Source organism: Panthera uncia, assembly GCF_023721935.1.
Source record: "Panthera uncia isolate 11264 chromosome C1 unlocalized genomic scaffold, Puncia_PCG_1.0 HiC_scaffold_3, whole genome shotgun sequence".
Classification (NCBI taxonomy): Eukaryota; Metazoa; Chordata; class Mammalia; order Carnivora; family Felidae; genus Panthera; species Panthera uncia.
Window position 1 is genome coordinate 8,508,620 of NW_026057584.1, and position 16,327 is coordinate 8,524,946.

The window sequence follows — 16,327 nt, forward strand, 5'->3', positions numbered from 1 at the left end:
CGTGTCAGAGCAGCTGCCTTGCAGAAGGGTCTGTTTCCTTCTCACCCGACAACGTGCTGTGCTTGTAGCGTGAGCCACACAGTAGCCCACAGGTCCCCAGGCCCCTCTCTGGGCCCCTCACTTTCAGTGCGGCCCTTTTAGGCCAGGAAGATCTGAAACGATACCTAGTCCAACAACCTGTGGACGATACCGAGTTCTGCAGAAATGCTGCGGCGGCCGTTGGGAGAGAGAATGGAACGGGTCCCTGGCAGCCACCTTATTCGTCCAGAGGACTCAGCCTTCATCTGTGTGACAGATGGAGATTTTACTTGAAAGCAGGTTCTGCTCCTAAAAAAATGCAGCTTATTGAACCACAATAAAAAAATGCCGCATATGATTTAGCCGAATGTAATTTATTTAATAGCAAAAGATGGTCAACACATGTCAATCGAGGTAAAAAATGTTATTTCCCATTGACTAATTTTCAAGAAGTGGCAGATCACATAAGTTGTGACATGTTAATAAAGCAGGACGAATTTTTGTAAGGAAACACAAGTTCTCTCTCTCTCTCTCTCTCTCTCTCTCTCTCTCCACCCATCAATCCACCCACCACGCAAAAGATGACATGGAGGCTGAAGCAGACACTCTTTGCGGTCGACCCAATATTCATTCTCTCCTGACCAAAAGTACTCTGATTCTATTGGCACGCAAATGCTTCTACTTAAAAATACTCCCCCCTGGGGCGCCTGGGTGGCTCAGTCGATCGAGTGCCCGACTCCGGCTCAGGTCACAATCTCGCGGTCCGTGAGTTTGAGCCCCGCGTCGGGCTCTGTGCTGACAGCTCAGAGCCTGGAGCCTGCTTCCGATTCTGTGTCTCCCTCTCTCTCTGACTCTCCCCTCGTTCATACTCTTTCTCTCAAAACTAAATGGACATCAAAAAAAAATTTTTTTAAATAAAAACATACTCCCTTTTGCAGACTCCCTTGCAGCTAGGGGTCACGTGACCCAGTTCTGACCAGTAAGAATCCAGTGGAGGTCGCCAGCTGGAACCCTGGGAAGGAGCACCATAGAAGGGGTAGATTTGGCTGGTCTGCCTGTTGGGCCTTCTTCCTGACTTTATCATGGGTTTGTGCCGGGAGCTCCCTCTGCCGTCTCGTGACCAAGAGGCCACAAGCGTGTGAATGAGGGGCTCCCTCACTGAGGCAGAACTACCATGGAGTGGATGAAACTGAAGCTTCAAGACCCAGAAGAAGCCCTAGCAATGTGTTCACATGGTCCAATGTTTTTGTAACATTTGCAAAAGTAGGATATTTTAACTGCAAGCACTTAATACTGCTGTTTCTTTCTACTCTGACTTCCCTTCTGCTGTTTCTTCCTCCTCTGACTTCCCTTGTCATACTTCCCTTCACGTTGGTGGCGTGGTGTTGGGATTTAGCTAACGGGGGACAATTTGGGACTTAGCTAAGGGGGCGCTGAGTCTCGATGACATTTAATTCAGGTTTCGAATAGATTCATATGATTCCCAATCATGGTGCACAGCCAAACCTTCGCTAGCTGTCCTGGGGTAGGAATGGCTTCTAGAAATTCCCCGCGTTGTCAGAGTATTTATGAATAATCAGTGTGCAAGAAAACTTGAAATATCCCCAAATCTTACAGCTTATTTGTGGAAGACACTCGAGGAGGGAGTTCTCAAATTTAGCGACAATCCTAAAAATGTATACAACAGCATTACCAAAAACTAAATGTGAGGCCAAAAGATTTTTCCAGTCTATCAATAATGAGAAACAAAATTTGATCAAATATGTTACAGGAAGGACAAATTTCCTTTTCTCTCCGTGGAAAACATTACAGACTCATTATTATATAGGTAGAGGCAATTAAAAGGCATAAAACAAAAACCAACCAACAAAAACCCCTATAAGGTATGCAAGGCAGCTAATTAATAAAAACATCACTTTTCTGTCAATTCTTAAAATGTGAATTTTACTGTGATTTATTTTCTCATTCTCATTCGGATTAAGTATCCACTTCATAACTAACTCTGTATTCCTTTATTGAAAGAAAGCCTTCCCAAGCCCTGTAAACCAGAGGTCCCACAAAACCTGGGTCTTCCCTTCATACTGACAGGCAGAGTGTCGAAAGACATGCAAAGAGCCTGGAGTCCACATCCTTCAGTATTATCAGCGGGATGGACAGATTCTCCGCGTTTTGCAGCTGGGCCAGTCCTAACTAATAAAGGAAAGAGAAAGTGCAGAGAGAAATGGAAGAATAACAGAAGGAACAGTGGTATTACCTCTGGGTGGGTGGAGTTTTATTATGGTTGTTTAGACTGTTTATTTGGACTTTCCCATAATAAGCATGTATTTCTTTCTTTTTTATTGTTTTATTTTATTTATTTTTTATTTTGGAAAAGGCTTTAGAGGGACTTTTTTTTTAATATGAAATTTATTGTCAAATTGGTTTCCATATAACACCCAGTGCTCATCCCAACAGGTGCCCTTCTCAATGCCCATCACCCATCCTCCCCTCCCTCCCACCCCTCATCTTTTTTTTTTAATGTTTTTAATTTTTTCTTTTTAACGTGTTATTTATTTCTGAGAGAGTACAAGCAGGGAAGGGGAAGAGAGAGGGACAGAGGATCCGAAGCAGGCTGTGTGCCGACAGCAGCGAGCCCGATGTGGGGCTTGAACTCACGAACCGCGAGATCGTGACCTGAGCTGAAGTCGGAGCCTCAGCTGAGCCATCCAGGCGCCCCTATTTCTTTTATAATTAGAAGGAAGCATACACAGGGCACCTGGCTGGCTCAGTAGCAGGAGCATGCGACTCTTAATCTTGGGGTTGTGAGTTCAGGCCCCACATTTGGTATAGGGATTAATTAAAAACAAACAAACTTAAAAAAAAATACAAGAAACAAACTGAAAAAGAAATGGATTTGGAATATTTGCGGCTTGGGATTTTTTCGCCTGCTTGTTTGGTTGTGTTTTCACACACAAGAATATGGACTTTTGGTTCCAACTCATCTCCCAATATGTAGAGAGCACTGAGACTTCAACTATCAGTCAGGCAGGGCAGGAATACCTGAAAAGTGATCAGAATAAGCTCCAAAGTGGAGACACATTTGAAAAAAGAAATCTGAAAGCAAAAACTGCAAACCGAGGCCCTTCCGTGTGCTTCCACGGCGGGCAGTGGGATGGCGGGGGCCTGGAGCCCTGCCCTGTCTCCGACGGGCTCGGCCCTGCACCCTGGCCAGCTGCGCCCGCCGCCCAAGTGGCAAAGTTTCCGTGGCCCAGACTCGGGCTTCAGGATCACTGGGGCGGGGTGGGGGGTGGCAGTAATGAAGATGCAGATTCCCAGGCCCGCCTCCATACACACATTCTTTGGAGGCAGGGCTAACCCGTCCTTCAGGCAATCTCTGGAAAACTAAACGAATTTGGGTCTTCATTCGACAGAGGGAGGAAACGATGGGAAGGGAGTGATGAGCTTTTACAGCAGGCATCCCCTGCAAAATGAGTTTATGCAGGAAACTTAGACCAGACAGAAACTGTGAATATGCCACAGCTGGAGTTCTCTGAATTTTCAGACGCAGCAGGCAATTCACTGGAAAATCGACAGCTCTTCCAGAAGGTGGCACAGCTTAGTGGGACAGGGCAAGGGCAAGCAGCTTCAAATAAACCTGAGAGTGTCCCTTACCCTTTCTCAGCCTCAGCTCTCCTGTCTAGAAAATGCGACACTAGCAGGATTTCCCCCGTAGTTTGTTGGAAGGGACCAAATTAAATGGAGTCAGATGTACGAAGTGGTCTGCACAGGGCTTGACCCATGACGTGTGCTGAACTGATTTAAGACGTGCCCATTACTGTTGTTAAAGGTAATTAATAATAGGTTTAAACTGTGAAATAAAAACAAAAAGCTGAGATTCTGTGATACGTATCCACGCCCCTTTTAACCGAGGCGACAAAGCTATTTAGATCAGGGCATTCTTTTCAGGAAGGATTAAATGATTGTTCAGCATAGTATGGATGATACAAAAAAAAAAAAAAAAAAAAAAAATTCAGAAATAAGCAAGGAGAAGTTGGCAAATCATCAGTCTTGACCTGCTGACAGTCACGGCCTAAAGAAGAAACAAGGCGTGCTGCTTTCTACCAGAATTACGAGTGAGCAGCACATTTCTCGTGACCATGGCCACGCTCAGGCAAGCTTAGGAAGTGACCTGTTCTCTCGTCCCAGCTTTCTGAGTTCTCAGTGGTTGGCGGCACTGTTTGTGGCCTGGGCTCTGCTGTGCACAGGAGCGGTTTGCTTGCACTCGGGAGGGTCAGGATGGCAGCGGGGCCCTTCTGGGAAGGGCGTGGCTCCAAATGCCTAGCAGGGGGTGAGCCACTGGGTCCAGGGATCCTGGGAATGGTTTCCTTCCATCCCCCAATACCGATGGGCTGCCCCTGCCATACCTCCACCCTCACCCCCAAGCCAGTAGTTTCTAAATCATTGGTGTGTACCATACCCAGTTCCTGGGATTATGGTAAGGAGGCCTGAGGAGGGTCCTAGGCTCTATCGTTAAGCCCCATTGAGGGTCTGGGGCTTTGAGAGAGCCTGGGCTAGTTCTGTCCTGCAGGACAGTATCTGCTGCCCCACTTGCCACTCCTTGCTGTTACCTGCATCCCTACCAAGGGCACAGTTTCGTCTGCTCTGTGTCTTTCATAAACTTCTCAAAGGTGACAGCTAGGTCTTAAACTTTTTGGCATTCTGCTATGTGTTAGGCAAATGGCACGAATTCGGTGAAAACTTTTTGAATATAATATTCTGACACAATGTTTCAAAAAGTCAGTATCTTTCAAGTGATCTTGAAAAATCTACAATCTACCTCGTACATCAGAGGAGGAGGCGTGAGTGCTTTTGGGCACACAGTCCCTGGTGAAATGTCTTCTGTTTTTAGCGGGTTCCCTCGTTGGGCACGAGCAGTTACGGAGATACGAACTCAAAGCCTTGTGGGTACCGGAGCCAAAGGCACGGCTCTTTGAAATCAATGAGCCCCACACAGAGGCTGGCGGGCTGTCGATTTCAAATCAAGATCGGGGGACTGAGGGCAGCTTAGCAAGACTGATGGGCAGAGACGGCAAAACTGGGAGTGTCCAGTAACCCAGTGGCTGCCCCACATTGTTTTCTAACTTTAAAACTGCTTCCATGACGAGCTCCTACGGTGACCTGGTGTGGAGGATTGAATGGTGGCCCCAAGTAGATGAGCCCCAAGCTCATGTTCTAACCCCACGAACCCCACATTTGGCAAAGCGGTCTCTGCAGATGTAATTAAGTTAGTGATCTCGAGATGAAGCCATCATCCTAGATTATCCTAGATTCACGACAAGTGTCCCTATGAGACACAAAAGAGAGAAGGGGAGAAGGCCCTGTGGAGACAGAGGTGGAGTCTGGAGGGGTGCAGCCACCAGCCAGGGAACCCCTGGAGCCACCGGAAGCTGGAGGAGCATGGGAGCCTCTCCCCCAGGGCTTTCAGAGGGGGCGTGGCTGTGTGGGCCTCTTGATTTTGGACTTCTGGCCTCCAGAACTGTGAGAGGATAAACTTCCGGTGTTTTATACTAATTTGTCCCTCCGGCACCAGGAAGCTAAGACACTGGGTCTTCACGTTTATATAATCAATCTTTCTGTACTTTGTACTCGTGTTACTCATATTTCCACCAAAAAGTAACTGACAAACGTGCAGGGAACTTTTCTGCTGGATTCAAAGATGTCCTCCTGGTAAAAGGATAGTGAAGATACGTGAGGGAGATTTAGAACTGCACGCTAGGGTAAAATGACGCCATTTCCAGATGCCATTACCCTGGGTTACCGGGTTACTGGTTGGTCTGAAAGCTCTGCAATTATGCCCCACCAAGCGGCACGGTTAAGCTGGGAGTCCCAGACGTTCTGTGCCTTGGTTTTTGTTGCTGTTGAAAAACCTTCACCATCCTCAACCTAAGATCACATAAGCATTTACTTCACCTGGGAGAGGGGCTGTAAATCGCTCTGCATTCACACTTGGTTTCGGTTCGCCAAGTTCTGTGAATGTCCTTGCTGACCATCACATGCCTGCGTGGTTGTGTCTGTGGGAAAGTCCCAACACTGCAGGGCTGGGTTCCCGGTGGTGGCTTCCACCCTCTGAAGATGCCCCACCCACTTGCCTGTTCTATTCTCATCTCCTGCCTATATAGCAAAAGAGTCTTGCATTCGTTCATTCAATATTTTATTTATTTTTGAGAGAGAGAGAGAGAGAGAGCGAGTGCGTGAGCAGGGGAGGGGCAGAAAGAGGAGACACAGAATCCAAAGCAGGTTCCAAGCTCCCAGCTGTCAGCACAGAGCCTGATGTGGGGCTCGAACCCAGGAACCATGAGATCATGACCTGAGCCAAAGTCAGACCCTTAACCGACTGAGCCACCCAGGTGCCCCAGGAGAGCCTTGCTTTCAAAAACGCACATCTTATCAAATGGAGCCCAGTCCCTCCCTGCCAAAGTCAGTGCTCTTCCAAAGGGAAACAAAGCCTAGTTAGGGCTTCAGACTTCCATCAACAACTCTCTCCTTTCTACTTCTCCCCCACCCCCTCATGTGGTACTTACTCCCAAGTACTCCGTGGTCAGAAGCTTCTCGCCTGAGAGCTCTCCAAGCTGGGGCTGGATCAGCTCGTCTTTGTCCAGATCAGCTTCCATAGTGTCATGGTCCTCCTGTTTCAAAGGACACACGGGGGTCAGTGCTCTGGATCCCCCTGCTGCACATTCCCAGACAGCTGGGTCCCCAAGTGGGCACCTGCCAATGGAATGAGAAGGCGTCTGCCCAACCACAGCAACTGGTGGGTTTGCATTTCAAACGGCTTCAGGGGCAGTCTGTCCTCTGCTCATAACCTGAACCATGAAGCCAAAAGGGAAAATACCAGCCCGCCTCTTTCGGAAGCTGGGCACCTATGGACACCTCCACGGCCACAGGTGTGAAGAGGTTCAATGAGACACTTAATAGTCTCCCTCAGTCACAGCTCTCAGAATTTCTCCGGGAGGTCAAGGGACCATACGAATAGCCAGGCCAGTCCACCAAGAACTATGAAGCACCTTCACATGCACAGGCCTTCAGCAACTGTACGTTATAGGCTTGTTGTTCTCAAGCAGTTTACAGTCAATAAGTAAGAAGACTCATCAAAAAGAGAAGAGCTGTTTTGCTTTTGGGAAGATGGAGTGGATATACTTTTCCCTATTCCTCCCACCAAGTACGGCCTCAAAACACTGGATGTTAAATATAAAATAAACACAAGAGACCCTGAAAGACAGAGAGAAGGAGGCAGACTGGCTGGGTCCCCAAAGACACAAGGAGTGAAAGGTGCTGAGTTCCCTGGGGTTCCTTGGTTCCTTACAGATTCCACACTCGGGAGCTGAAGAAGCCAGCAGCCCAGCAACGTTTGAGTGGCGAAGACAAAAAAAGTCTCCCCAGAGCCTGCTCCTCTAGCTGAAGGACCGGGAAAGGGAGGGCCTAGCAATGACAGAAGTTTTAGAAAATAACCAAACACCGCAGAAAATATTGTGGCCCCGTCCCAACCACACCTGCCAGGGCCTTCGGGAGTCCAGGCTTCTACCCTCACTGGGCTGTCATCGGGCACCCCCACATCCTCAGCTGGGGTGAGACGAGTAGGGAGGGGGAATTTCATCCCTCCTGGGCAGTAATGAGGTTCCCCCATCCCCAGGAGAGAGTGGAGACCACGTGGAGAGCCCAGCCTTCCAGCCGACAGTGACGAGATACCCCCTCTCCCTGCTCTGATGCCGTCGGAGGAGGCCCGGTGGAGATTCATGCTTTTACCACGGCCCACATGTTTCTGTGGTGCCAGGGGAGGCTCTGTGGGCAGCACTAATGAGGCACTCCTTCCTGTTCCAGTTAGAGAGATACTAGTAGAGGCTGAGTAGGGATCCGGAACTCCCACCCCTGTCTTGCAGTAACAAGGAGTCTCCTCCCATCTCCTACCACCCCTGGGTGTCAACAGAGGCTGAGTGTAAATCCTGGTCTTCTATTCACACCTGGCGGCAATGAGGAGGAGACTCACCGCCACCCCCCCCCCCGCGCCCCCCCCCCCCCCCCCCCCCCCCCCGCCCCCCCCCACCCCCCCGCCGCCAGAGCAGTATCAGAAGCAGCCAGCTAAAACAGAAGGTTTCAATTAGATCAAAAGTCTTATAATCCTCAAAATATCTGGGCTTAAATAAAAAATCACTCATCATACCGGGAACCAGGAAGCTCTCTCAAACTGAACAAAAAGAGACGATCAATCGATGCCAACATCAAGGTAACGGAGATGCGACTAGAATGATCTGACATAGATTTTAAAGCAGTTGTCACAAAAGTGCTTCAATGAGCAATTACGTTCTTGAGACAAATGAAAAATTAGGAAGTCTCAAGAACATAGAAAAAGAATAAAATAAACCCAAAGCAAGCACAAGGAAGAAAATAATATAAAGAACAGATATCAGTGAAAAGGAAGAGAGAATAACAAGGGAGAAAATGAGTCAAAGAAAAAAGCTGGTTCTTGGAAAAGATTAATAAAATTATCCTGACCAATGTCAGGAATGAAACAGAAGATATTACTACAGATCCGGGAGATATCAAAAGGATGAGGGATCACTATGAGTAATTCTGCACACATGGGGTTGACAACGCAGATAAAAACACAAACTATCACAAGCCTCTCAATATGAAATTTTGATATAATTTTAAGATAACTTGAAAAGTCCTATTACTACTAAGGAAATTCCTTCATAGTTTAAAAATCCCCCTGAAAGAAATCTCTAGGCCTACGTGGTCTCACTGGAGAAATCTATCAAACTTTTAAAAAATACCACCAATTCTGTATGTTTTCAAGAAAACAAAACAGGAAGGAATACTTCTTATTTCATTTCATGAAGGTTTTGTGTTACCAAAGACAGAGAAAGACAGTACCATAAAAAGAAAAGTACAAACGAAAGTCCTTCATGAATAAAAATGCAAAAATCCTTAACAACCAAGCTAAGAGAAAGGTAAAAAAAATCCTCAGCAAAATCTTAACAAACAGAATGGAGCAACAGATCAATTATGTTAAAAGAATTATACACCATGACCAAGTGCAGTTTGTTCCAGCAGTGAGAGTCCGGTTCAGTATTTAAAATTTAAACATTGTAATCCATAATATTGAGGGGTTTGTGAAGAAAAAAATCATATGGTCATAGTAATGGATGGAAAAAAGGCATGAAAAAACTCAACATGACAAAAATTCTCAGAAAAATAGGAAAAGAGGAGTACTCGATAAATAACGTAGAGCTGACATTACACTTAATGATCAAAGACTGGAGGCTTTCCCCCTTAAGACTGGGGACAAGGCAAAGATTTCTGCTTCTATTCATTCTTATTCATTCCTAGTGCTAGAAGTTCTAGCCAGAGCAATAAGGCAAGAAAAAAAAAAAAAAGGAAATAAAAAGCATATAGATCAGAGAGGAAGAAACAGAACTGCCTCTATTTGCCCCTCCCCTGCTCACTCACTCTCTCTCAAAATAAATAAATGAACATTAAAAAAAAAAAAAAAAAGAACTATCTCTATTTGGAGATGCCATGATTGTCTATGTAGAAAATCCCAAGGAATCAACCCCTCAAAAATCCTAGAACTAATAAGTGAGTTCAGCAAGGTCACAGGATACAAGATAAATATATGAAAATCAATTTCTATATACTAGTGATGAACTTAAAACACTGAAATTAAAGATACAGTATCATTTATAATTCACAAAAAATAAAAATTCTTAGGTGTAAATCCAGCAAAACATGTATAGGACTTGTAGGCTGAGAATTATAAAGTGCTAATGAAAGAAACTGAAGATCTAAATAAATGGAAAGACCTACCTTGTTCACGAACTGAAAGACTCAACATAGTTGTTAGTTCTGTCCAAATTGGTACATAAATTTACTGTAATTTCTATCAAAATCCCAGAAGGATTTTTCTGCAGATATATACAAAATTATTCTAAAATTTATATGGAAAGGGCAAAGGGACTAGAACAGCTAGGAAAATTTTGAAAAATAAGAATAAGGTGGGAAGAATCAGTATACCCAGTGTCAAGACTTCTGTAGGTACAGGTTTCAAGACCAAGTGGTAGAGGGAAAGACATAGAGATCAACAGAGCAGAATAGAGAACCTCAAAACAGATGTACACAAACATGTTCAACCGATTTTTAAAAAATATTTATTTATTTATTTTTGAGAGAGAGAGCGCGAACAGGAGAGGGGCAGGGAGAGAGGGAGACAGAGAATCTCCAGCAGGCTCCGCAGAGCCGGAGGCAGGGCTCAAACTCACGAACCATGAGATCACAGCCTGAGCCAAAAATCAAGAGTCAGGCGCTTAACTGACTGAGCCACCCGGGCACCCCTGCCCAACTGGTTTTTGACAAAGGTGTAAAAGCAGTTCAATGGAGGAAGGACTGCCTTTCCAATAAATAGCACTGGAACAACTAGACATGCATAGGAAAAAAATGGACCTCAATCGAACTCTCGTGACTTATCTAAAAATTATTTTAAAATGGATCATGGACTTAAATGTAATACTATCCAACTGTTAGAAAAAAAATAGAAGGAAGCTTAAAGATCCATGAGGCAAAGAGTTCTGGTACCTGACAACAAAAGCACATTCCATAAAAGGAAACATTTGATCAACCGGGTTTAATTGAAAATTAAAAATCTTTTGCTGCAAGACCCTGCGAAGAGAATAAAAAGCTACAGACTGGGAGAAGAGATTTGGAAACCACATATCTGATAAAGGACTAGTATCTGATTATAGAACATACCAGAAACTCCCAACACTCAACAGAAAAAACCCAAACAATCCAATTAGAAAATGGGCAAAAGACATGAAGAGACCAAAGAGGATCTATGGGTGGCAGATAAGCACCTACAAATATTCAACATCGTTAGGCATCAGGAAAACGTAAATTAAAACCGCAATGAGATGGCACTCTTCATCTGTCAGAATGGCTAACATGAGAAATGCCGGTGAGGGGGCGCCTGGGCGGCTCAGTCGGTTAAGCTTCTGACTCTTAATTTCGGCTCAGGTCATGATCTCATGGTTTATGGGTTGGATCTCCGCTTCTGGCTCTGCACTAAGAGCGTGGAGCCTGCTTGGGATTCTCTCTCCCTCTCTCCGCCCCTCCCCTGCTCTCTTTCTCTCTCTAAATAAATAAATGTATTAAAAAAAAAAAAAAAAAAGAAATGCTGGAGAGGATGCAGAGAAACTGGATCCCTCATAAACTGCTGGTGGGAACACAAACTTGTCCAGCCACTCTGGGAAGATTTGGCAGTCTCTTTAAAAGCTAAACACACAACTACATGCGACCAAGCAACTACACTCTCGGGCATTTATCCCAGAGAAAGGGAAACTCATGGTCATACAATACTCTACATGAATGCGCGTAACAGCTTTCTTGTAATAACTCAAAACAGAGAATGACAGATGTCCCCATAGGAGGACGATGAGACAAACCGCAGCACACCCACACCAGGAATTACTGACACACACAAACCTGGATGACTCTCCAGTGAGCTGCGTCGTGTGAAACAAACCAGTCCTCGTGGTTATAAACTATATGATTCCGTCTATGTGACATTCTTGAAATGACAAAACTGTGGAACTGGAGAACAGATTACTGGTTGCCAGGGGGCATGGAGGACAGGGGGTGGGAGGGAAGTAGGGGTGGCTGTAAAAGGGACTTTGGTGGTCATGGAGATCCTCTGGCTCTTGAGTGTCTCAGCGGTAAAATCCTGGCTGTGGTGATATACTATGGTTTTGCCAGATGTTACCACTGGATGGAACTGGGTAGTGGGGGGACCAGCAATGAGATCAACCCAAAACAGACCAGACCTTCACCTGGCAGGGACTAAGGAAGGAATGGGTCTATGAAGGGGGCTGGGTGGCCATGGAAGTGAGAAAAGGGAGGTTGGGACCCTGAGGAAGCTGGCAGTCGAGTGCTGGTCCAGCCTTGGGGCGTAAGGATGCCCCAGGCCTGGTGACAACAGTCCCTGAGATCATCTCTAATCAATCCTTCCCCTGATTCCTTGCCCACTCAACAACCTGTAATGTGGCTCCTCTGAACTTGCCAACAAGAAGGAAGAGCTCCATTCTGCAAACATGTGTGGCCGTTCCTTATTTTCAAACCAATATCTGGTCATTCTGGGTGCCTTGGTCTCTTGTGAATTTGATTTATCTGAGTCAGGTGTCAAGGGATCTGAGGGCTCACCTTCCCGTGAGGGCAGCCTCCAGGCAGGGCTGTTGCTGGGGGGACAGGCCATCTCTCTCAGTTCTCTTTAGCACACAGATGGACAGGGCCATCTGCCATCACTAGATAACGTCACCTAGGGCAGGCTGTCTTAAGAAAAGGGGGTTTGACTTATTCTAGGTGGTCCCCAAAGGCACAGAGCCTTCTCTAACAATCAGCATTGTCTTACTCGTGGCCTGGGCAGCTGAGCAGACACTCCCCCGCCAGCTTACATACGACAGCATCTCTGTGACGCCCTCGTACCTAAGCAACATTGAAGAACCCACCTTGCATTTATTTCCATGGCACTTTACATCTGAAGCTCTCACAGTGACTCCGTCTGGATTACTTTTACTACACCTATTTTGTCTAGTGTGGACCCTGAGCCTTAGAGAAGTGACCAGTCCGCAGTGACAGGCTGGCCTGGAGGCCAGGAGTCTCAACTTTAAGCTGGGGGAAGCCCCTTTCTGCCCAGATCTTTGGGACTCCGCCCCCTGGGGCCCTGCAGAGAAGCCTGTTTCTGAGGAAGCTGAGGCTGGATTGCCCGGGTCTTCTGAGGCCCGAGGGTCCCCACGCCCGGCTGAAAGGGAGCTCAACGGGGCTGAGAGCGAAGGGCAGGGCGCAGCGGCATTCCGGAGCCCTCGGTCCCATCCTTCTCCTTCCTGTCCCGTCTAATCCCAAACAGAAAGTGCACTCCTGTCCTCCCTAGAACCACCACCTTCGAGAGCAACCTCACCCCCAGTCCCGACTCCTCTCCACGGGGCAACTGCCTTCTCCTCCCGCTGCCTTGCCTGAGTCGGCACCTCGGCCCAGCGCTAGTACACCCACTATCCTGAAATTTCACTCGGCGTCCTTAAAGGAAATGTTATCTGTGAGGCCCTGCCTGAGGTCAGCTCTGGGACAGCGAGGTGAGAGTTACAGTGCCGCCGTGGCTTAGAGTTTGGTTTACTAAAATGCCAACATCTTAGTGATCAAACAGTGTGTACATTACAGGATTATTTCAGGAAAATGGCCCTGTGGTCAGGGTCGAGTGGCAGGGAGCTCCGGGCAGTGGAGTAGTATTTCATCCCGTTTCCAGAGACCGAAGCCTTACAGGCACTGGCTGGAAGAGGTCATATGAATCACAGTTTCACGGAGGTACGGGTGATATACCGCTCCTCTGCCAGGGCGGAATATGAAACGTTAGGAAACAACACAAACGTCCACATTCCATTTCGATGAAAAATCAGTGGTTGATGGCTAACCTCAGCCCGTGCAAGCAAGGGTGTTTCTTTCCCCTGGACAAGTACCTATGTAAGACACTCCCTTGCAAATCAACCTGTGCGCGCGTGCGCGCACACACACACACACACACACAAGCACACACACTCTCAGCACAAGTTAAACTTGCTAGTAAGAGAGTCACTGAAGGGTGCCTGGGTGACTCAGTCGGTGGAGCGTCCGACTTCGGCCCAGGTCATGATCTCACAGTTCATGAGTTCGAGCCCTGCGTCAGGCTCTGTGCTGACAGCCTGGAGTCTGGAGCCTGCTTCAGATTCTGTGTCTCCCTCTCTCTCTGCCCCTCCTCAGCTCATGCTCGCACACTGTCTCTGTCAAAAATAAATTTTAAAAACTTAAAAAAAAAAAAGAGAGTCATTGAAATATGTATTCAATTTTCTTTTTTTAGTTAAAACAAGTTGAAGCTGGCTTATTATTTTTTTTTCATCACAACTACTTTATAGTTAAATTCATTGACAACTGATAGGCCCTCCCCAATCTCTAGAAACACAGGGCAATTTCTGCATTTGGTCTCTAATATATAAAACCGTTCAATGGAAGTTAACTCGAACCGCAGTGTGATACGTGAGTGCGGGGCCAGAGAGAGAACCTGGGCTCCAGAGTCGGCCTGGAGAATTTGCTTCCTCTGGTGCACATGGTAGGGAAGCACCAAGAATATCAGGTTAGGGTAAAATGCACAAAGGCAGGAAAACGGACATGGGAGTCATGACTAAATTGATAGTTCTTGGTTAAGAAAGCGTACTGAGGCTGTGAATTCGTAAAGACATGATTCTTGTCGGCGTGTCTCAGTTTCTCCATTCGTCAGATGAGATCATCTGGCCGCCTCCTTGAAAATCACGACTTACAGACTGAGGACATTTCTTAAGTTCTCCGGTTTTGAAAAGCCATGTACTGTACAGATAGAGACAAGTAACAGCCGTGGTTTTCCTAAGAAACACTACCATCAGTGAAAAGGAAGCAGAGGCACGTTAGGACTTCTGAAATGTAAAGAGCGCACGTAAAACGAGCTGCACCAGTTGGGTTGGAAAATGCAAGTTAACAAAGAGAAGCAAGAGCTTAATTCAGTGCTATTCAATCCGTTTGTGGCAGCACTTGGGAAACTATGTGCAGAGGGAGATTTGGGGAGGCAGAGGAAAGAAAGCGCTAGATGCGGTGGGAAATGTAAGCAGAGAGCCTACCAGAAACGATGCTTTGCTGATAGCGGGGCCCTTGCTCTACTTTCTCAGTGGGTGCCAAGCAGATTGAAACCACTGAGGATGTCTAAGCACTTTCTGCAACGGACAAACCCAGGAGACGTTCCGTGATAATTAGAGTGTATGTGGTCTACCGGGGAGGGAAGCGACTCCTTTCCATTAGCTTCCCCCAGTTTAGATGGGAAGAATTTTATTCTCCGCGATCCGGTGCGAGGGGCTGAGCGTGGCGGCGCCCCGGGGCCGGAAGGCACCCTGTGAAAACAGCACCAGCCACACTGCTAACTTTTCCCAGCTGCTTGTGAATTCCAAATTAAACAGATTTTGAAATCTACTTTGTGAAGCAAGGAGCTGATGGATAAGGAAATGCTTCAAGAATAGATGCCTCATTGGGATGGGTTTTAAATACCATTGTTGGGAGGAATTTTACTAAAATTACTGGTCTTTATGTACCTGAGCGGAATGCATCAGCTTACTCAAGGTGCAGATCAGGGATAACTGATTACTTCCAGAAATGAAGAATGCCTCATAAAAAAGGCACTTGAGCTGAGATGAATTTAGATGTTCTAATACGAAGCTTCCCCGTAGCAGCTTGGTGATCTTATGACACTACCAGATTCTTAACTGGAGGCTTTAGATACATAATACTCCAGACAAACCAGATTCTGAGCAACTGGCCTGAAAACAAAACTAAGGTGGACCACTAAACGCATTTGAAAACTCAGATTCTTCCAGATATAATGCGGAGAGCAGAATGTATTCAAGTGGTTTCACGTATGACAAGTGAAAGTATCAAGTGTGTTTTCCACTTGAAATAATTACAAGACTTCTACCAGCAGTTTAAATTTGAGACACCTTCTCAGAACACTGAATTGCAAATCTCATTCTTTGTGAAAATAAGGGAAAATCACTCCACGTGGGAGAGAAAGGGTGGATCGAGGTGAGCTGGCGGGCAGTATAATGAACATATTTTCCCCAGCGCCATGGATCCTTCCCATTTCTGCAGCTCTGAGTGTGTGCCCGGGACTGCGGATGCAGGTGGGCCTTGGATCCTGGAGGACTCATCGTGATGTTGAGAAGTTGTTCGAGAAGCAACTTCCTCATTCACAGAATGAAGGCATCCCGGGGTGCTGACAGCTGGTCTAACCACCAGCTCAGTTCACAAGTAACCACATGATAGAAACCAGAGAAAACCCAATACCCTTTACTTCCCTGATTCATATATATACATATACATATATATATATATATATATTTTTTTTTGAAGTTTAAAGTTTATTTATTTTGAGAGAGGGAGGGGGGGGAACAGACAGAAAGAATCCCAAGCAGGCTCTGCATTGTTAGCACAGAGCCCAATGTGGAGCTTGATCTCCCAAACAGCGAGATCATGACCTGAGCCGAAACCAAGAATCGGATGCTCAACCCACTGAGCCACCAGGTGCCCCTCCCTGATTCTTTTAATCCATGGCTTTAGCTGCTCAAGTTGCTTGCTTAAACTTCCTCTGAAGTCTAAGTGAAAATAGCAAGATATACGGAGAAGGGGGCATAGCTGCTCTGTGAAAAGGGAGCTTATTACAATACGTAGCACACAGCAT

General features: G+C 46.4%; 1 protein-coding gene across 6 annotated transcripts in view; it reads right to left on the reverse strand.

The window, feature by feature from the left end:
• Window positions 1-16,327, reverse strand: part of ARMC9 (armadillo repeat containing 9) — a 149,258-nt gene that overhangs the window by 24,142 nt on the left and 108,789 nt on the right. For all 6 annotated transcript variants that reach the window (XM_049614706.1, XM_049614707.1, XM_049614705.1 and 3 more), the window contains one exon: window positions 6,579-6,683. In XM_049614706.1, the coding sequence (XP_049470663.1) occupies window positions 6,579-6,683 (105 nt within the window). The remainder of the gene's footprint in view (window positions 1-6,578; window positions 6,684-16,327) is intronic.